This window comes from Ochotona curzoniae, unplaced genomic scaffold (genome assembly GCF_017591425.1).
Source record: "Ochotona curzoniae isolate NIBS_2020 unplaced genomic scaffold, NIBS_Ocur_1.0 scaffold_4506, whole genome shotgun sequence".
Taxonomy (NCBI): Eukaryota; Metazoa; Chordata; class Mammalia; order Lagomorpha; family Ochotonidae; genus Ochotona; species Ochotona curzoniae.
In genome coordinates, this window is record NW_024467119.1 from 54,705,422 (window position 1) to 54,727,470 (window position 22,049).

The 22,049-nt window shown below is 43.3% G+C and overlaps 1 protein-coding gene across 3 annotated transcripts in view; it reads right to left on the bottom strand.

Annotated features, from left to right (window-relative positions):
- Positions 1 to 21,810, bottom strand: part of TRPC3 (transient receptor potential cation channel subfamily C member 3) — a 78,042-nt gene extending 56,232 nt beyond the window's left edge. The window contains exons 1-2 of one of the 3 annotated variants that reach the window (XM_040966572.1): positions 21,545 to 21,810; positions 1,911 to 2,682 (exon numbers count right to left, since the gene is read on the bottom strand). In XM_040966572.1, the coding sequence (XP_040822506.1) occupies positions 1,911 to 2,682; positions 21,545 to 21,759 (987 nt within the window). In that variant the 5' untranslated portion in view covers positions 21,760 to 21,810. Of the gene's footprint in view, positions 1 to 1,910; positions 2,683 to 21,544 lie in introns of those variants that run through there. The other 2 variants (XM_040966573.1, XM_040966574.1) reach the window with 2 other exon arrangements.
- Between the last annotated feature and the right edge of the window lie 239 nt (positions 21,811 to 22,049).

The following is a 22,049-nucleotide window of genomic DNA, read 5'->3' on the forward strand; positions in this document are numbered from 1 at the left end:
TTCAGTTCAGGCAGAGAGACTTGTAGTTTTGGGGCACTGGAACTTCAGAACTGTCCCACTTGTGGCCCAGAGAAGGATAAGTTCCATCGTGCTGGCTAAATGATTCAGAAGTGGGAACTGGGTTTAGGTGATCTTTGCATTTCCTTAGAGATTTGGCAGCTTTAGGAATGTCCTCCACAGGCCAGTTTGTTTGCTCATCTTTCCCCCTCTTATGACAATGCCCCACCTTTGAAGGCTGTCAAAGTTAACCCTCCTACAGAGTAAAGGAGATCTAAGCATCACTGATATGTTTTCAGCCAACTTCAGGGAAAACTATGAACTCTTGCCATCACTTCCCGGAGACGACTTGACTGGGCAGACTTGCAAACATCACCATCTTTAGCAAATTATTAAAATATGTTAGAAATATTCCCTTTTATAGAATCTCTTTTGCAGACTCTCAACATATGTCCAAAAATACATAAAAACACGGTTTGTGTGAAGTTTAAAATAGTGAGAAGTAAACAAATTTAGAATTATCATCTCATGACTCTCAAAGGTGTGATATTTAGAATTATTTTACTTGATTGATTTTCTACTCTGAGCAGAATTAGAAGTTTTTAACTTGTTCCACATGAATTCTGTTTTTAACTCCATTTTGGGTTCAAAGCAATAAGTCTTCTTAGATACTACATAACCAATCTCTTCAAAGGAAACAGATACAAGGGGTACTTAGTATTTGTATTTTCTCTGAAGTTTATCCATAAATATATTGTCTTATTTCAGAAAAACATGTACAATGAATTAACACAATTAAACTAAGCCTAGATCCCCACCAGGACAAGTTAAAGGTCGATGAATACCTAGAGAACTACAGATATGGAAGGGGAGTGGTACTTACTCACTCTTTCCCTGCAATCTTAGAATAAAATAGATTTTCCTGAATTACATCACTAGTTGCATTTGTGTAAATATCATGTAAGTAACGGAGTAATCCTTCCCTAATCTGATACCACAAGCCTGAACTAAGATCTTCAGCATCCAGGAATAAGTATCATTATTTTTTAGGCAGAATTTGTGAAAATGTCAGACCAATTTTCTTCATAACAATGAAATACTTCTTTTTTGCCCCAGATTTAATAACTAGATTAATGTTTCCAATGTTTAAAATACATTGGAAAACGTAGCAATAGAGAACAAATCTTAAAATAGTCTTTCATTAACTTGTAAACTTATAAAAATAATATGGCTTAATGGAGATGATCCCGAAGATAAAACAAACACTTACTCATTACTCATCAAAAAAAATCATAAAAGCAGACCACTTTTCTGTCCTTGTATTTCTGGGTTGACCTGTCAGCCAAGGCTCACTCTGCTGAATACGCATTAGTAGCATTCAAGGAGAGGAAATTTTCACCATATTAGAGGAATGACTTTAATAGTATCTTACACTGATCTTTTGACTTTTGATTTTGAACGGATACAAAAATGCTTGGGGCAGTTAAGAGGGCACTCACAACTAATAGTGCTGAGAGAGGTAGAGCGGGTGGTGTGGATCTGGCACTGGGACACTTCCAGCTACCTACTGTGCACCCTTTCAAGGTAATAACCAAACTAACACTAAAACTAACAACAAACCGGAGGAATGAGTCCCTGCTCTAACCTCCGAAGTGGAAAAGTCTGCACTTTCTGTAACACGCAGCACACAGAGAGGCACCATAACTAAAGCACGCACGGCCCAAACTGAATTGATCATGGCACCATCGCTGGGGGCCTACCTCGGAAATGATGCCCCCCATTTCCTCCCAACTTCACCACGTCCACTGAGGCCAAACTAAGGAGTAGAATATGCCGCGCGGGTCCCGCCAGCTGCCTACAGAGAGGTGAGTGCAGGAGCGCCAGCGAGCGCAGCAGCAGCAGCACGGGCTTACCTTGAATTCCTTCTCGATGTTGGCTAGTTTGGCCAGCTCATTGCTGAGCTCCAGGGCAGTAAGCACCGGGTCCTCACTGGACAAGGACAGGTACGCCGGGCTGGCCAGCCCCTTGTAGGCGTTGATCCTGGAGCGCGAGTGGCTGAAGGAGTCGTGCCTCTGCTTCTCGGTGCAGTCCCCACACTTGCAGAAGTAATCGTGAGGCCGCTCGATCCTGGCGCCCTTGAGCAGCAGCATGTGCACCACCTCGTACTTCTGGCAGTGAGCCGCCAGGATGATGGGGGTGATGTCGGGCGAGAAGCGTGTGCCGTCCTCGTCGTAGGCGTAGAAGTCGTCGTCCTGCAGCTCCTGCTCGCACGGGCTCAGGGTCAGGCGTTTGCTGGCCGCGAAGCCCGGGTGGTTGAGGATGGCCTCCACGATGCGCACGTAGCCCTTGCTGATGGCGAGCAGCAGGGCGTCGCCAATGCGCGCCAGGTTCTCCTTTTTGAGTAGCAGCTCGGTCACCTCCAGGTGCTCATTGCCCACTGCCAGCTGCAGTGCGTTCTGGCCCATGTAGTCCACGCAGTTGACGTTCAGCGTGGTGGATTCTTCTAGCATTTTGCGCACTACGGGGATGTTGCCATACTCGGCGGCATCCAGGAAGCGCTCCTCCTCAGCGGTGAGGCTGGTGCCTCGGTCGTTGAACATGAAGGCCGGGCCCCTCACGGCCTGGCGCCGGCCCTTCTCCCGCATCACCGTCATACGTCTTAAGGACGGGCTTCCCTCCATGGACCTAGGCAACGGTGACGATAAAACAGCTGTAGGATATTGGGGCACACTGCTTCCTCCCACAAAAGGGGTCCCTATCAAAGCAGGACCCACTGCAGACCCTGTAGCTGCTGGGCAAACTGGCTCAGGTGCAAAGGACTCAGGAAATTCACTCCTGTTGCTACCCATTGGCAGCTTGGCACCCCGACAGCAATCGGTACCCCATTGGCACACGAGATCCTGCTCTCTAGCAAATAGTACTCACATGGAGTCCTACTATCAGAAGCATTCTCCACACTCCCATGCCCTCGTGACACCTGTTCAGAAGGAACTTCCTGAACCTTCAAAATCCAGCTCTCTTGGAAATGGAGGCTAGCAAACACCTGGCACAACACTGGGCTTGAGGGCTAAGCAAAGCTAAGTTTTTCCAGAATTAGGCCAAACACAAATCTCATAATCACTGCTTACTTGAACTAAATAAAATCAATGACGCTTTCTGCCATCCACCCAAATAAAAGTCTAGCATTTAGACCTAGGAGAACCGTCTGGCAGGATCTTAGCTGTTCCTTCTCTTGCCAATCCCAGGCTCAATTCCCAGGATTCCTATTTTCAGTGACTTAGATTAAGCAATTACAGAATTTGGGAATCAATTTAGATTCATCTTGTTGAAAATAAATATGTCTTTGTCATTAGAAACTGTTTGAAACTGAAAGTTGACCATGGCTTAAAAACCACAAGCACTGTTTGTAATGAAAAGACCTGGGTGCTGACTGCATATCCAGAACCGTGGGCATTGGAGTGCCAGCACCAACCACATTCACTGAAAGTTACCTGTTACTATAAACTTCAAATCATTCATTTGTATATGTGCAGTGATTTGAATTCACACTGTAATATCTATAACATTGGGCAAATAATTTCATGTCCATGTGACTTGGCACTACATATGTAAAAACAGGAATTGATACTGTTCTTCAGATTTTCTCCATGAGCTCATGATGAGAAGCTCTTTCAGGAAAAAAAAAATCTCCAGGTGGGCTTTGGAGAAGAATCCATCTGCAATTCTCATGGGTGCCAGTCCACTTCTGATTCAGCTCCCTGCTTAATGTGCCTGGAAAAGCAGCTCACAATGGTCCTAATGCTTGAGACCCTGTACCCACAAAATCCAGCTAGAAGAAGTTCTAGGCTTTTAGCTTCAGCCTGGCTCATCCTTCTCTGGTGCAGCCTTTTGGGGAGTGAATACGCAAAAGATTCTCTTATGCTATCTCTCCTCTTCTCTGTTTTTCAAATAAAAAATAAATCTTAATTGAGTCTTGAAAGAGCAATGCTGAACAATGTAATTTTAACATTGTCATTGTCAGTAACGTTTCAGTAATCTACACAATAACTCAGTGGCTGTTAAAGTTTTGTACAACTGTACCTCTACTTTTTCCAAATTCCAACATTCTTACTGATTGAAACACTCAAAAACACTTCCTTTATAAAGCATATGCAATTTGAGGAAGGATATTAGTTGCACCCAAAGATGCCAGATAAAGGTGTTTTTTTTTTCTTCACACCATGGATTTTAAGAACAAAATAGCTAAGGATAAAAGTGAATGAAAAAGAAAATGCTTTATTACCATATGTTCCAGAAACACTTCCTCGCATAGAGAAAAATCTCATGTATACAGTCAGAGGTTGAATATGGACTAGCCAGGAAGCTACCCTCACTGGAGAGAGATGGACAACTGAACTAGGGAGGCTGGTCCAGCACCAGGTATCAGAGGTGATCATCAGTATCCACTTAAAGGCCCCAATAGAAGAGGAGCACCAATGCCACTGCCAGGTTTCCAGGACAGAGACCAAACGTGCAAGGAACCAAAGAGTTCCCCAAAGTAATTTGTTAACTTATTCAAGAGGCAAGAGTATTGTGAGCTGCACCCCAATCTAATGCCTAGATAGTGTCAGTCACTGACTTTAAAATACTAATTGCATACATTGATGCATCCATATGTATGCAGATGTACATATATATGCACACATACACATTTTTGTGGCAATTTCTAGACAGCAGCACAAGACGTGTACAACGGTAGTGATACCTGGACTCAGAGGAGTGGCCCTAAGGAGCCAGAGAGAAGGGGGATTTTTACTTTTCACTTACACCTTTCTCTGTATATTTTGAGTGGTTTTAATCAAAGTTTGGATGGGTTTTTTAAATTAAGGTTTTTCTCTTTTTTAATCACTTAATTGACAAAGATTTTAAAATATAGCTGCGCAGTTGCCACCTCTACATTATAATCCCTCTGTAGGTTAATAAATGCCCCATATTTGGTTGCTGTTAGTGAGATACAAATCTGTGGTGTGTGAGGGAGTGTGGGTGTAGGACTGAGTGTATATGTATGTGTTGGTATAATGATGATTTTTAGGTGTACTGGGAAATATCATTCCCTGAACTACATAAAAAAGACATTTGTTTCAAGACCAAAATCTATGATAAGGATTTCAAGCAGACCTTATAAATATTATTGTAATAAGTATGTTTCATGACCACTAATGGTCCTGACTCCATTGGGTTTCAAAGCTATTATTAAGCTACAAACTGTTACAATTCAAATTCTACACATAGAATTTCCATGTTACATAAAATGTTAATTATGTGCCTATCATTAAAATATTTTGATATTAACTATAATTGCAGAATATGTCAACAGAAAATTAATATGGAGAGTATACATGGAGAATATATAATCTATATTCAGATTGTTATTTTTGGAAAAAATAAACTCTTATTAAAATGTCACATCTGAATAAAAGGACTTTTTAATTTAATGATGGCTACCTAGAAAGGAAACCACTTATAAAAATCTCATTATTTTTTCCAAGAAGAAGTTGACTTGAAAATACTAAAAAATGATTGTCCCGTTATTTTTTCTTTGTGTTTCTTAGTATTGTTTAAAATAACATAAAGTTTTGGGATACATATAACTAGTACAAAATTTCTTACAATGAAGCAAATAACATATCCATCATTTTGAACAGTTACCAGTTTTTTTTTTTTTTGGTGTGTGTTATAACAGTAGCTAGAATGTATTTATTTAGCCTGAATCTCAATATAGTATGATTTTAGTATCTAATAGACTACATTTCTTAGTGTTTTAAGTTTTTGTTAATGCTTTTCTACTTTCATATATCTGAACTAAAACCTGTGATTTTAGTACTACACCAAGTCACATGAGTCATTCTTATTCTGTCTTAAAGTGATTCTAACACTGAGTTAAGTGTGAAATCAGATTTCTCAATTAGAACAAATTACAGTGCTATTTCAAAATAAAAAAGCTGTCTTACTGCTACTTATCTTTGTGGTGAATCCACAATAGTAAGTTACTTTACCAAAAAAACAACAACTTCCCTTATAGTGTTAAGATAACCTTCATGATCTGGACTAAGAAAAAATCTGAGTCAACATGCAAGTCACCTACAATGCACAAATGTGATAAGCAAGCAAGGAATTAGAGGGGAATGGATCAGCAGTGCTAACAAAACGATGTCTCCTGGGCTCTTCCTACTTTTAGTTCTCCATCCACTGAGACAATTCATTCAGCACCCAAAGAAACATTCTGCAGAATTTCTTTTGTCAAAGCGCCAGCTGCCTCCTGCCCCTAATCCACATGTTGGAGTCCAAAAAGTTGACATCAGAGCATTTGGAGGTAAGGTCTTTGGGAAATTAATAGTTTTAGATGAGGTCAAGAGTTAGGGCTATTGTGTTGGCATTACTGTCATTTTAAGAATTGACAGGGGCCAGCAGTGTGGTGTATCAGGAAAAGCTGCTGCCTACAATGTTCGGCTCCCACTTAGAGATCAGTATGAGTCCTGGCTGCTCCATTTCCGGTCTAGTTCCCTGCTAAACATTAGGAACCTTGAAGATAAAAACAATTAAGCTGCTCTGGGTCAAAGAACTCCAGTTTAGGAGTTCTTTAAACACCTGGCACACTACCTCTACCAAAAGAGAAGTTGAAATGACATATTTGAGCAGCACAGGATGAGGGGTAAGTAGACTTAGCATTCATTTAGTTCTATGTTTTACGATTTAAAATGTGGTCTGCAGGAAGCTAAGATTCTGTGTCATGGCAAATAAGCACCCTTTATAGAAGGGCCTTTGTTATTGACCAATGAATGTCATACTCTGGTGTTCATCAAGTAATATTGCTTAAAATCACTGTGTCTTCTTGAAATTGCAACTAAAGAGTTAAAGAGATCATCCTTTATAGGAATCATTGTACCCTTTACAAGGATAAGGTACCAAAAATTAACCCAGAAGTGTGTCCCAGTAAACCTCTCTCTCCAGATGATATCTGGTCCTTTAATAAGAGTAAGACGCATGATATAACTTCACTCTGTGTGTGTGTGTAGATGTTCCAGGAACTTATTTTAGACCTCAAAGTGCTGAATTACCATTTATTAATACCTTAGCTCAGACTTCTTATTGTCTCTCTCCTTGTAAGTGATTTCTTCTACAAGTTCTATATCAATTCTCCTATACTCCATGTGCTTTAAACTGTTTCACCTAGTACAATTCATTTCTTTAGAATACCAGAATATTAAGGAACACCCTCCTCTTATGTGTCACTACTGCATCCATTCTTAGAGGACAGGTTGCATTCATTGTTACCCACAAGGTCCAATGCAGTGTCTCAAAGAAAGCAGGGATTCAATAAGCATCTGTTCAGCTGAATTCCCAAATCCATTTTCTCATCTTTCCTCAGTTCCCACCAGAATGATTATCTGTCCTTTGATCACACTAAAATACTACAAATTACTTTGTCCTTTAGACCAACCCCCTCCTAACATTTGTTTCTCAGGCCTAGAAATTTTAAGGTCACCTATGACTCAACTGTCTTGATCCTGTCAATGCAAAATGTCCTTTTTCTTTAGGTTTTTAATTAACATAAAAATGGGTTATCTTGGTCATATTGGACCCTTCCCTCCAATTCTCATTGCCAGTACCATCCTCCAGATGATTATAAAATCAGAGTTGGTGATTATAAGAGTTTTCAACACAGATGACAAATGGAAAGGCAACTAAACCATCCTGAGCCCTGGTAGATACGTCATATTTTCAATGCACTTTTGTATTTCATTCTTGTAACAATGCTCTGAAGCAGGCATTCTTTCTCCCGGCTTCATAAATAGAAAAGCAGAACTCAGGAAACTGTCCAAGGCAACACAGACAACAAAAGGCAGAACTGGGATGCAACCTAGATCCTGTTCTCCAGTCCTCTCCAACACTTGATGCTGTTTCTGACTCTTTATAACCACACCCAGTGCAGCATCAGCTCTTTTTAAACCCACATTTCTCTTAGCCTCCCTACTGCTTTTTTCACTGAGGCTGTCTTCAGGGATGCTCACAATCTGTCTCACCCTGCTTTTAATAAAACCTTCCTTCCCCTGCTCCATAGCTTCTTCCTTCACTGTCCTGTAATCACGTGATTCTTCTTACTGTCATGCTATCACGGGTCTTCCTGTGGTATCAAGGATTTTTTTTTTTTTTGCAAATATATTAAGGCACTTTTGCTTCTACTTTTCCAAATATAAGATCTTTATCCTAGTTGCCTTCAGACATCTTTCTCTCTGGGGGTCTTGGGGCTGCAGTTGTAGCAGATTTGGGTAAGTGTGTTTAGGGGGAAGTGAAGAAGATAAATTTTAAAGTAGATGTGCAAAGAAAAAGGTCAAGATAATGTTCATATGTTTCCCAGAAAATGGGATTTTGAAAGTAGTATTTGCGGAAGCAAATATTGTCTTAAGGAAAGACTGCTCAACTCCATTATTTCTCTGATTTTCTCTGAAGGAAGCTGATCATGGAGTGCTCTCATCACGCACGCAGGACAACTGTCACATCAAATCATGACACTTACTGTCCTAGGAAAAGAAATAACAGAAGGGAAGTAATCAACAGAGAAGAAAAGTGTTGAGGGTAGAGGGTTCCTGCTAGATGTATTTTATCAGAGGGACAGCATGGTTCTGGTTAGCAGTGGTACAGTACGAGCCAAGAGCTTTCCTCAGGGCCCATATGGCATAGGCCCTGTGATAACAGCCAGGGAGTCTGCATCACAGCTGGACAAGCCACTGATGCTGTAAGCTAGATGGAGGATGTCACAGGCACCTGGCTCTGGAGCCGTGGGAACTGAGCTGTAGCCAAGTACACTAGGGAACACATCTGGTTTTCTAGCAAAGGCGAGTTAGCCAAGACCAAGTTACTTCCACTGACAAGTAGCATCCAAGCAGGCAAGAAACACAGCCCAGAGACCAGAAGAATCAGAGGACCCCAAACTTTCAACCTGCAAGGACTTGTAAGTTCCAAATGCTCAGAGATGAACAGAAAAAGAAGAACTACTAGGGCTTGAACCAGTGCTCATAGTGGATACTGGCACTGAAGAAAACAGCTTATCCGCATTGCATTAACTCACTTGTTAAATAAATATGTATAGTAAGAGAAGAAAAAAAAACCCACCAAATTGCATTTTAGCACTTGGTTAATTCTTGTTCCTGGCCAACGAGCAAGTAGAAGACTCAGGAAATGCCATAAATAGATCACAGGGGCCACGTTATTGGTCATTTAAGTTACTTTGATTTCTTGACCCTGCTGTACCTGCCTCTTGGAACTCCTCTTGTTTCAGTCCCCGAACATACTACCATTTCTGCCTTCGCCAGCTCACATCCTTTCTAACATTCTGTGATCCAATTTATATCACACCTCTGTAAACACCAGATCAAGTTTTCCCTGGTGAAGCCTGGAGCGCTTGCAGGAATCTCACTCTGAAGTATAAAGACTTTGGGTCCATTTGAAGCTTTTCCTGACCACTTTACCCCTCGTTTTATAGTATGCCCACAAATCTGGAGACTTGATTTTACTGCATCTCTTGATTTCTTTCTTCTTGAGTGTTTTCTACCAGGACACATTTCTTCAAGTCTGTTGAGTTTAAGTCCTTTATGCTTATTTAAAGATTATTCTTTATGTTGTGTTTATAGTACATACTAAAGTTTTTAAATATTTTCAGATTAATTAATTCTCTATATTAACAAAACCTCATTAGAATGGTAAGTACAGATACATACTGCATAACGACATTTCCAACAAGGACAACAGCATGTACAACAGTGGTCCCATAAGTTTATAAAGCAGCTGAAAAATTCCTATCCCCTAGTGATGCTATGGCCTTAGTAAGATCAAACATTATGTCACCCATGTGTTTGTGGTGATGCTATTATAAGTAAATCCACTGTCTTGCCTGTTGTATAAAAGTCTAACAATTCAATTAGTTGTAGAACGCAGGACTTGAGAATGCTAATAAATAAATGTTATTAATTTATACCTTTGTTATGCTCTACTTTAAATTGTTAGTTTGGAGTATATTCTTTCTGCTTATAAAAATGTTAACTGTAAAACAGCCTACCTACCATGTTAGGCCTACAGCAACCTCCTATGTCTCATGCTTACTAACTTTCTTGATTGCATGACTTTCTCCTTGTGCTTGAATGGATCTTGTGTTTTGTTCATATTGCCCCCAAGATATATGAAATTCACTTCCAGGAAGAGGCCATATAACCTAGGTATGAGGTAGACCAAACTATCTAGGGTTCTCAGAGAGTACCTCCATGTGAGTGATTTTCTTTAGCTCATAGAGTAGTAGAGAAGATCAGAGCTTACAGGTCTTTTCCCAAACTGCCCCTACTTTCCCATGCTGTCTACAGGTTATAGGCTGATCTTATGCGTTGGAACATTTGATTCTACAAAGAACAACTCTTAAACTGACTTTTTGGTCTGAACCACAAACTACTTTAAGCCTTCAGCCACAAAATTAACACTCTGAAAAATGCAATCCTCATCCCTTAATTGCAATGAAGTGAAGAATTAACTAAATACTCAACCCATGTGGCAAGCAGGCAAAGCAATAACACTCTGTGTGTGGGCAAAGCCAGGGCAGTAACACCCACAACGTTTTGACGGTTCAGTTCACCTTACTCAACAATGACAGAGCCAACTGGCCACAACCCAGCCTGTCATTTTGTGAAGGACAAGAAGGACAGAAGGGGCCCAGAAGATCAGTAATGAGAAAAGCACAGAGGAGGGGAGGAAAAGTGTGAGAGATCAAACACCACGTCAGTTCCAGTACTGGAGATGGTGATAATTGGAAGTGGTAATGAGGGTGGCAGGCAGCAGGTACTGACAGAGGACAAGAAAGGTCAGAGATGGAAAGTCCAAAAATAGCAAACGCCACAGTGCCCCTCACCAGCAGGCAGCTGTCAGTCAATGCAGCTGCCAGTCAATGAAGCTGCCTCCTGAGACACCTGAGTGTGTAGTTGGCAGTAGAGGAAACCTGACAAACAGCCTCAATAATGTCACCAAACCTCCCTCTTAGAAAAATCTCCTAAGTATATAAGTACTTGCAGTGAGCAAGAAGTGAAGTGGGTGTCATGATGAGCTCCGTGTCCCCTGAACGTGCCAGCACACAAAGCTAGAGGAAAGCAGTGTATGAGGCACTGTCCAGAACCCAGTGCTGAGCCTCGGGTGTCCGCATGCCATGCTGCCTCCTTCCAGGCCACCGCCTCCTTCCAGGCCCACATCCACCCACACAGTATCCAGCTCAATCATGCCCTGTCACAGAAGCAGCCGGATGGCCTCAGAAAGCTCTCCAGGAGTACCACTTTCTTTTCTAAAGAGACATTTTTCCACAGAAACATCAGAAGGCAGAGCGATTACACCAGTTACAAAAACCCTGAGAGTATCTGTTGGCCTGTGTTCTATTCAGAATTCTTCCTGTATCATGCTAACAGATCAATCAGATGTATGCTAATTTTGGTATTTGCCCCAGCGACTGCCAGAAACAAGCTGTCTACTGAGGGAAGGAAGCCCTCATTTCACAGGATCACCATTTTCTCCTTAGGTTTCCCACTGCCAGACTCCTCAAGAGCAAACATCAGAAAAGCCCACAGGAAGGAACGAGCACCCTGAGTCATTGCCTGCATGACTTCAGGGTGACATTTCTTAAACTTACATGCCCTTGAAAATACTGAGGCAAATACCTTCTAGAAGTTCGATGCTATGCTTCCAAGAACCATGCTAGTGTGTAACTCCATAAAACCGAACAGCACATTTTTTTCTAATTCTCTGTTTTATGCCTATTTCTTCAATGACACTGATGTCCAAAAGCCAAGACTACCTCTTCTTCTGGCCACATACCTGACTTCTAGCATATGACTGATGAGAATCTGTTGAAGAGGTAGATGCATAAATGCATGGATACATAAACCACAAAACCAAAGACCCGGGGAACAATTTCTGCCAATGTCCCCTCCCAGATCAAAAAATATCCTTGGTTACATAAGGTAACATGTGAAAATAGTGATGAAGGGAAATTAGAGTAAGCCATGTATTTAAAAAATCATGAGTATTTTAATATAACTGATAAAAAATTAAAGGAATGTAAATAGTGATTCATATTTCAATCAAAAACTCAAGTGCAGATTTCTACTTAATCACATCCAATTCTTTGTTGAATCAAAAAATATTTGATGAATTATACATTTCTTGATTCTCATCTATAATATTCATCAGAATAATTTGAGGACAAATTTTACATAAGTTTTACAATTAGCAGTCCTTAATAATAAATATTTGTTTTATAAACAGCCTAATTTTCACACTGCATTTTGTAAAAAAAAGAAAAGATTTATTTATTTTTATCAGAATGTCAGATTTTCAGAAAAGAAAAGACAGAGAAAAATCTTCCAACTACTGGTTTACTCCCCATGCGGCCACAAAGGCTGGAGCTGTGCAGACCCAAAGCCAGGAGCCTAGAGCTCTTCTTGGGAAGAAGCCGAGAGCAGGTGCAGGGTCCCAAGGCTTTGGGCTGTCCTCGACTTTCCCAGGCTACAAGCAGGGAGTTGGATGGGAAGTGGAGCAGCAGGGATACAAGCCTGTGCCCATGTGGGATCCTGGTTCATGCAAGATGAGGACTTCAGCCACTAGGCTACTATGCCAGGCCCTTTACAGTACTTTTAAAAGTTGGTCTTTATTATTTTAGAATATTTGGAGGCAATAAAATTTACATCAATGAAAGGTAGTAAGTTAGGTCACCACTATGGATACCCACATCCCATTTCAGAGTGCCAGCTTCCAATATGGCTTCCTGTTAATGCATTATGGGAGGGTGCAGATGATGGCTTAAAATCTCAGAGCCCTGCTACCCACATGGGAGACCCATGGGCATTCTGAACTCTTGGATTCACTTGGTCCAGCTCCAGTAGCTGCAGGCATTTGGACACTAGCCAACAGATGGAACATTTTTCTGTCTCTGTCTCTTTTTCTGCTACTCTGCCTTTCAGGAAATGAAAATATAAAAATTCAAAATATACAAATAAGAGTCACATTAATTCATTCCATGACTGAATAAGAATTGAGAGAAAATGAACTCAAATAACAAAAAAAACTGGCTCAAGAGAAGGTCATATTTGGCTATCTGAATATATTAGTCACTACCATTTATAAATACTTTTAAGCTCTAATGTAAGAGGCAAAAGGATTTGATTTACTTGCATTATTATCTATATCTGAAGTCAAAAGTCAGGATTTAAATATTGATGTCTACCTCATCGCCCTGCGACCCACATTTCAATAGAGAATCTACATCAGTTCTATTTGACAAAGTGTATTTAGAGATGCAAAGCTGCTATAAAATGTTAGCAGTGCTAAGTTCTGTCTTCACAGGTCACACATTTGTGGGCATTTAAATTTCATTTTTCAAAAAGGTCTAGAGCCAGATCATTATTATTATTCATTATTATATGAACAGTGCAAAGAAAATAGGAGCATTTTCTTTTAAACAGAACTTCTCTGAATAGATAATTATAGACATCTATCCCTGGCCTCAATGCTGAACTCAAGGCAGAATACTAAAGCCACTCTAATGATCCACTGAGTCACTGCTGAGCCCTTAAGTATGACGTCAGCGGTCCCGGCACGGTGGCGCAGTGGTTAAGGTCCTCGCCTTGCCTTGCCCGGGATCCCATATGGGCGCCGGTTCTAATCCCGGCAGCCCCACTTCCCTTCCAGCTCCCTGCCTGTGGCCCGGGAAAGCAGTCGAGGACGGCCCAAAGCTTTGGGACCCTGCACCCGTGCGGGAGGCCCGGAAGAGGCTCCTGGCTTCAGATTGGCATAGCATTGGCCGTTTTGCTCACTTGGGGCGTGAATCATGGGATGGAAGATCTGTCTCTCCTCTCTGTATATCTGCCTTTCCAATAAAAATAAAATAACTCTTAAAAAAAAGTATGACGTCAGCCTCCCTACAGTCCACAAGTCTAGACACTCCATCTTAGGTTAGATGCCCACGTACGCATCTGCACAAGCTTCCTTCCAGAGCTGTACTGTACAGTGCTGACCACACTGTTGGGGTCTGCTAGTCAAGCAACAAGCTTCCCTCCTTGGAAGACTGCTCAGTGGCTATCACTGTTACCTGGCATGCTCCCTGACAGGTGATCTCAATCCAAACCAGGAAATTCAAAACATTCTTTCTCACCAAGGGCACAGTTTTTTTTTTCTCCCATTGCATTTTCTGTGGTGGCCTCTAGCCTAATGTAACCTGGGGACAAAGAGTTACAGAATGCTGTGGGCATAAAGAAAACTCAATAAGTAAGATTAATGTTTGAAAGAGATAGAAAGACAAACAGACATTTGCTATGCCAATACAGGTTTAAAAAAAACCTAGAATTGTAATTCTTAACAAGGATGACCTCGAGTAGTATTGGCAAGGGTAAACTCTGCCTAGAGATATGTGTTTTTCCTCTTTCTCTCTATTTTTAGTCCTTTTGCTTAGCTTGCAAACTTTTTCAACTTGCTCTGCCATCAGCAGTCAAATTGAAATGACAAATTAATTGGATCTCATAAATGAATTAATACTAATTAATTCCATCTTACGTTGCTTCTCCCAGGAGTAAATTGATTTTTGTTTTTTTTTTAAGAGAAAGAGGCCAGAGTATGCTAACAGCCAACAGTCCTGGGAGATTTTAGTTGGCTCAAGGTTGCTGTATAATACATGCATCTTTAGTTTCTCAATTTGTAAAATAAGAGCCCTGACAAGACTAGACTAGCCCAATTCAAACATTATATTAGTCTTTAAAAATATTCCATATAAGTTAGGTTTAGAAAGCTCAATATTAAAATGCTTTTAGGTGGGGATTTCAGATTTATCACACCATGCAGGTTACCATCTATTTACTACATTTAGTAAGATTCTGTGTTTTTGGCTCTGTCAAAGAATATGGCCATCATTAGGCCTTAAGTAAACAGCTAAAACACAATGGTAGGGCTATTTTATTTTGCGATGGAGAAACAGTCTTTCTTAACCTAACGTTTGCAAAATCATCCCCTAAAGAAGAGAGCAAAGAAAAGCAACAAAAATATCATCTTCCATGAAACCGAGAGGCATTTGTAACCCCAAGCCACAAAACGCAAAGATGGCTGGGAGAGAAGATTGAAGAAAAATAAGTGATTTAGTGGAGGAAGGAAGGTCTTACCTGAGTGACTGTAACAGGAAGGGAACTGTGCCACTATGTTCAAAGTCAAAGAAATCCCTTCGAAATTCAAGACAAAAGAAGTCGCAGAAGTAAGAGATGAGGGGAGGACCTAAATTGAAGGAACTGCTGAAAACATGTGAAAGAAGCAGGCGGATTTCTAACCCTGAAGCGGTACGGTCAAGTGCAAATCTGTACCCCTGTAAAAGAGAGACACAATGAAGTTTCTGGAGATACCGAACAGAGATGCTATAGACGTGAGGGTACTGGGAGTATGGAGGAAGGCAGGAACCAGGAACAGGAGAACCCCTGCCCAGTTCCACAACAGCTTCAAGCAGTATATTGCTGCTTTCTAAAGTCTCCTTCCCTGATAAACTGAAGATAAAACAAACCACAAAATCCTGTCTCTGAGGTAAGAAAGAGGGCTACCAAAAGAAGGAAAACTCTTAAGAAAAAAAATGTATGAAAGGTGAAAAATCAAAATCGCTAATGGAGAAATAAAATCAGGGGGAGAGTTGAGAGATACAGTCAAAAACAATTCAAGAAGAATAATATTCAAAAGATACGGATTGGGGAATCAATCCAGGAAGTACAATAATCCGAACCATAGGAATTCCGGAGGGAAGAACGAGAACAACGATAATTTAAGACCTGATGAAAGTAAGGGACATGATCTCCAGCTTGAAATGGTGCACCAAATGTCTAACTCATGTAACAGCAACAACAACAAAACCATACCAAGAACGGTATTCATGCAGAGACAATTCTAAAAGTTTCCTGAGCAAGAGAATTAAACACCACTTACAAAGGAACTTTGTGGGCTTCAATAAAACAAACAGGTTGGAAACTGAGGAAGGCTCAACTAAAGGAGTAAAGACAAGATGCAACAAATATTTACTCCATGAAAAACAAGTGACTACAAAAGAAAATCATAGTATATTACATGGCTTAGCAGTGAACAATTGTTACATGGTCATAATAACAAAGATCTTACAAGACATTAATCAGAACTGACATTGGTACTGCTTGCTGCACTGCCATTCCACATCGGATTGCCAGTTCAAGTCCCAACTACTTTGTCTGCTATTGCGTCTGGGAAGGCAGCAGAGAAGGGCCCATGTATTTGGTTCCATTACTTACACAGGAGACAAGGATGGAGTTCCTGACTCCTGGCTTTAACCTGACTTGGCTGTTGTGACCATTTGGAAAGCAAACAGGCTGATGAAAGATTCTCTTTCTCTCTCACTTTCTGTCACTCTGTTTCTCCATCATTCTGTCGTTGAAATAAACATAAAAAGGTTTGTTTTCTTTATTTGAAATATCGTGTGGCAATGACAGACAGCAAGGGAGAGACACAGAAAGAAATCTGGCTCACTCCTCATATGGCCACAACAGATGGAAGCCATAAGCCTGAACCTCCATCTGGGTCTCCTATATGGGTGGCAGATGCCCAAGCCCACGGGTCATCCTCCACTGCCTTCTCCAGGATAACAGCTGGGAGCTGGAGCAGAAGCAAAAAAAGAAAGAATGCAAACTGATGTTCTGATAATGGAGGAAGTGGTGACTTACCCTGCACTATCACAGCACTGATCCCAATAAGAAAATCTTAAACACACACACACACACGCACAGACACACTGCATTATCCAGAAACCGTGGAGATTAGGAGAGAACACGTGATATATATGAGGAAACTTTTTCACTTGAGAGTATTGGTAACATTGAAGATGTATAAGTAACAGGATCACAGTACATGGAGAAGCTAAAATTGAAGCAAAAATAGAATGGACAGAAAAAAAGGACGTGGGAACCAGAGGACTAGAGAACTGCTAGGTACTTGCTATGATTCTTAGAAACCTTTTAGAACTACCTAACTTCTAAAACTCTATTCATGTTTTCCTTCGCTGTTACATAAATATAATTTAAAGCAGACTACTGTATATGGTGAACTCACCCAGGATGTAAATTGGAATGAAGATTTTCAAGTTGTTAAAAACCTCAAGCTTAATGCCATATTGTGCTATTTTTGAAGGGTGACTATTCCCACAGAGAAGCCTGCCTCTTCCTTAACGCATCAGTCCTCAAAGGCCAGACTCTTCTGCAAGGGAAGTCTCTGTCTTCTGCTCCAGTCTGATATCCAAGCCAACATACCTCACATTGTTCTTAAACCCACAGCCAAACTCCTCCAAGTCTCTCTCACACAAGGCCAGCCCCACAGCACCTTACATGCAGCCAGACAAGCTGGGATATGTTACTGTGAACTCATTCATCGCCCTGTCCCAGAGTTGAGCATTAGAAGCTCTGGTACCAGCACCCTCCAAAAAGTTCAAGGAAAAAGCAATTAAAAGGTAAACTGGGCAGATTCAGCTGTCACTTATGATACCTGGATCCCATCTTAGAATGCAGGTTCACATCCCAGCTACTGTGCTTCTAATCAAGCTCGCTGCTGACGCATCCTGGAAGGCAGCAGAACATGGCCCAATGCTTGGGTCCCTGCCACCCATCTGGGAAACCCGCATCGGGTTCTGGGATCCTGTCCGTGGTCTGGCCCTGCCCTGAGTGGGGTAGAATGAACCAAACAGAAGGCATCTATCTATTTTGTCTTTCAATTAGTTGAAAATCAATAAACATTTTGAAAACCCTGCTTTAAAGACATGGGATTCACATTCACCCGTGTAAGTGACAGCTGGACATATTTAAAAAACACTGTTCTTGCTTTAATCATGACTAACCTTTAACAACCCTTCCTCTGAAAAACACATAATCACAATCCTCTTGTTTAGGAACCTTCTGCTAAGATAACACACATGGAGAGATGCCATGATTTTGTGCAGATACGTTAACACATACAAAGGCATACTGTTCTTTCTAAAAGCAGATGCATAATTTTTTTTCCTGCTTTCTTGAGTTTTGTGTGTCAATTCTCACGTTTTGGAAACTCTTCTTTAAGTGGCCTGGCCTGAGTAGCAGCCTGCTTCTCGGTTATTCTGTGTACTTTGCTGGCTGTTCTTTGTCAGTGCTCTCCAGACAAAAATGTTCCCCCCAGAGAACTAGCGTGGGCTCCCTCGGTTGCTCTCTGTACACCCTTTCTTTGGATAAATTCACACAGGCACACAACTCTGTAACAAATCCTACCAAACTGCAGAATATCAATTTTTCCTAAGCTTTACACTCAATTTTCATTTTTAGTATGACACCTTTATCAGCATTAACTTAAAAATAATCAGGACCATTTCTTGTTCTTTTCAACATTAATATCAACAATCTTGTTAGGCAAGTCAAAATCATCAAATCATCTCAGATCCTGCTTTCTCTTTAAAGCCCTCCTTGGCAGTGAGATACAAGATCCCATAAATTCTCTTTTTGTGTATGTTCTTTTTCCAATCTTTTTTCATCCTGCTGACACTACACACTACACATTATGATCCTAATCTCCCCTCTGGACAGCTACAATAGCCTCCTAATATTGTTTTTCTTATTCTGTCAATTGCAACTTCAACTCATCCTTCTCTCAGCAAGGCTTTGATCAAATTGTTCTTGGTTTGAAACAATCAATACTTCCCTGTCGTCCCGACCTAGCACAGGAGCCCTTCCAACATGAATGCGCCAAACCAGCGAATCTCACTGCCCCTTAAAAACACTCTGTGTTCTGACAAAATTCAAGAATTATTCGGAAGACACACCTGGCATATGGCAGGGGGGAGATGGGAATTGACAAAAAGAGCTTAAATAATTAATCAGGCTGTCTCTGCCTCGTACCGTCTATCCTTCCAGGCCCATAAAGCTTCCCTTGGTATCTCCACAAACACCTACTGCTCTTTTCTCCTTTGCACTTGACCCTTCTCCTAGTCCCAAATGTGTGTGTGTGTGTGTGTGTGTGTGTGTATCTCTATACATCTATACCTATATATCCTTAATACTACACACTTTAATTGATAGCATAACTGCTCACGCCCCATCTCATTCTCACCTCTCACTCATGAGATTTTTACGGTGCTGTGCAAGAGATGTCTCCTCTTTGGGGTTGCTGTATCAGCCTCCAGATGGCACAAATACATGCTAGAGAAATGTGTTTGCATGGAAACTCATAAATATCTTGTTCAAATGTCTTTTTGGAGTTCATAAGATATTTAATGACTGAAAAACTTCCAAAATGAGGTACTCTCTCTGATGCTATGCTGCTTGGTTACAGGTCTGTAAACAATTGTGATAAAGAAAGTCTTGGTCTAAATCAATGGTTGACTCAATAGTTCCTCCAGAGGCTTAAAAAAAATCTTGTTAATGACATAGCAGTAACACACTTCCTCCAAAGTCTGCTTAAAATTCCCACATGGAATACTGGAACACGGAGCAGCTGAAGTGAGCTACATGGTTTTTTCTGAGGACTTTTTTGGGGGGAGAGTATAAGTATATCCTACTTAATTTTAAATTCAGCTGTGCTATTCTGTGGATTGAAAACGACTTGGACAGCCTGGGGTATCCTGCTCTGACTCCATTTTAAGGCCTGTGTGGTGTTAAACAGTGATAAATAAAGACATTACTCAAAGGTGAGATAAAGAGCTAAAGCACTGATCTCTGCCACAGACGTCAAACTAGCCTGATGCTACCACACTGAGACCTCAAGTCAGCAGAAAGAGCTTGCTGCCCTCTCTTGGGGATGAACTTTGATTAATGTGTGCCACCTGGGAGTGCCAGGTGCCCCTCAATCTGCACAGTAACTATGCCACAGCCCTGACTTGCTGAGTTATGTGAAGCCAGCCAACACCTTGGAAAGTCGGTCTACGAGCAGGTAGCAAAGGCACTTGACCCAGGGCTGTGTGTGAGCGACCTCAAACTTCACATGTGAGTACAGTAACCTCTGTTCCGGCCTACTTTCCCAGAGAAGCAAGTTTTCAGGTGTCCCATTTAGTCCGCATTTAAGGTGAAAGAAAACCCAATTTTAAAGAAACAGAACTAGGTTATTAAAAAAACAAAAACTATTTAGCAGAAGGAAAAACAGACAAGTCTTAATCCTAGGCAGGCAGGCAGGGAAACGAATGGATGGCACTTTTCATCCCAAAGGATATTTCTTCCGTTTCTCTAAAAGGCTGCTTAAACTCCTCACAGATCCCCAGTAAAAACTGAAGCACATCGGGATGTACCTCTCATTTTAAATCAGAATCATGTCCTAGGGGATCGCCTCTGCCATCAACTTGCGTTTCTGTGTGCTACAGGCAAGTCCAGCCAGGTCCAGCGCCAGCCCTGAGCCAGCCCAGAAGCCGGCCAGATCGTTGCCTCCTGGGGTCGCCCCCAGGCCTCGGGCCCGGGCAAGGGCGGCAGGGGGCGCTGCGGAGCCTCGGTCCCGCCTGGGAGAAGCGGCTCGCGCAGAGCCGGAGGGCGCCGCCACCTCCCCTGGGCCTCAAGCTCTGACCCGAGTCGCTCCATTTGTCCCCCCACCCCGCCCCAACTCCCAAAGGTAAGAGAAATACAGGGCACCCCCAACCTGACCCTTCCTTTTCTTTGCACCCACCCGCCCCCCGATAATCAAAGGCTGTAGAGAAATTGTGAAAAGTCGCTTTCTCACACACTAGAGCTCCAACCGCTCTTTCGTGGGGGAGAAAGAAAAAGTATGGAAAGGAAAAAAAAGAGAGAGAGAGAGAGAGAAAGGAAACAAATGTTTAAAAAGAAGAAAGGGCATTGCCGCCGCACCCGGAGAATCGCGGCTGGACTAAGCGCCGAGGCGGCTCCAGCAGCCGTCCCTCGCGCACTCCTGCCGCAGAACTGCGCGGTCTTTGCTTCTCATTTCCCTCCACCTGTGCACGGACCGCAGGGACACCAGGCACCCGAGCAAACCCACACCCTTTGTCCCAATCCTCCCTACACTTCGCTGTCCCCTCCCCGACGGCCAGGCGCGACCCCAGGGACCCGAGTAAGTTCCCAGCGCCGCTCGTCGCCGGGACGCCGGGGAGGAGTCGGAGGTTCGAGTGCGCGCCGGGACTCGCACGCGTCTGGCCGCTTCCCTGGCCCCGGGGCCCCGGCGGGCGTTTTCCTCAGCGAGCGTCCAGGCTCTCGCCGAGGGAGCGTCCGCCGGCCGCGGTGAGCAGGTGGGGCCGGTGCGCCCCGGTGCGCGGGGGCTGCGGGACGGCGACCCCGCCACGCCGTCGGCACCTCGCACCCCGAAGTCCCTGCACAGAGCGGGAGCCGAGGTCCACGCAGCCCCGGCCGAGGTCGGATCCCCCCGCCGTGCGTGGTGGGGCTCAGGCGACCCCGGCCCGTCCTGGGAGGGGCGACCCCGGCCGCGCCTTTCCCGCCGCCGCCCAGCCGAGACCCGGACCCCGGCGCCCCGGGGTACTCACAGGTCGGGTCCCGGGGAGAAGGGAGGTGGGCAGAAGCCGTGTGGCTCCCGCCGCAAGGGCGCCGAGCGCGGCTCCAGCCCCCCGTTGACGCCCCTCCAGCCGCGGCGGCGACGCTGCGGCTCCGCTCCTTCGTCCTCGCCCTCATCTTCCTCCTCCTCGGGAGCGGGGAAGGTCACCCTCGCTTGTTCCTTGCACTTCCTGACCTTGGTGGACATCGCGCCGGCTGCGGTCCGATTGCGGGAATGCTGGCCGCCGGCCTCCTCCTCCTCCTCCTCCTCGTCCTCCGCCGCCGGAGCCGCGTCCCAACCTCCCGAGGCGCCCGGGGCTTGAGGCAGCGCGGGGCGGGAAGGCAGAGGGCCGAGGGTGGCGTGGACCGCGATGGAGCAGTCAGGGGCGGGAGCCGAAGCCTAGGCGCCGCCGCCTCCCACCATCAGCCCCTGGGAGCAGCGCGCGGCTGTGGCCGTGGGGAGGAAGCCCGGGGCGGAGCGGGGCGCGGGCGCGGGCG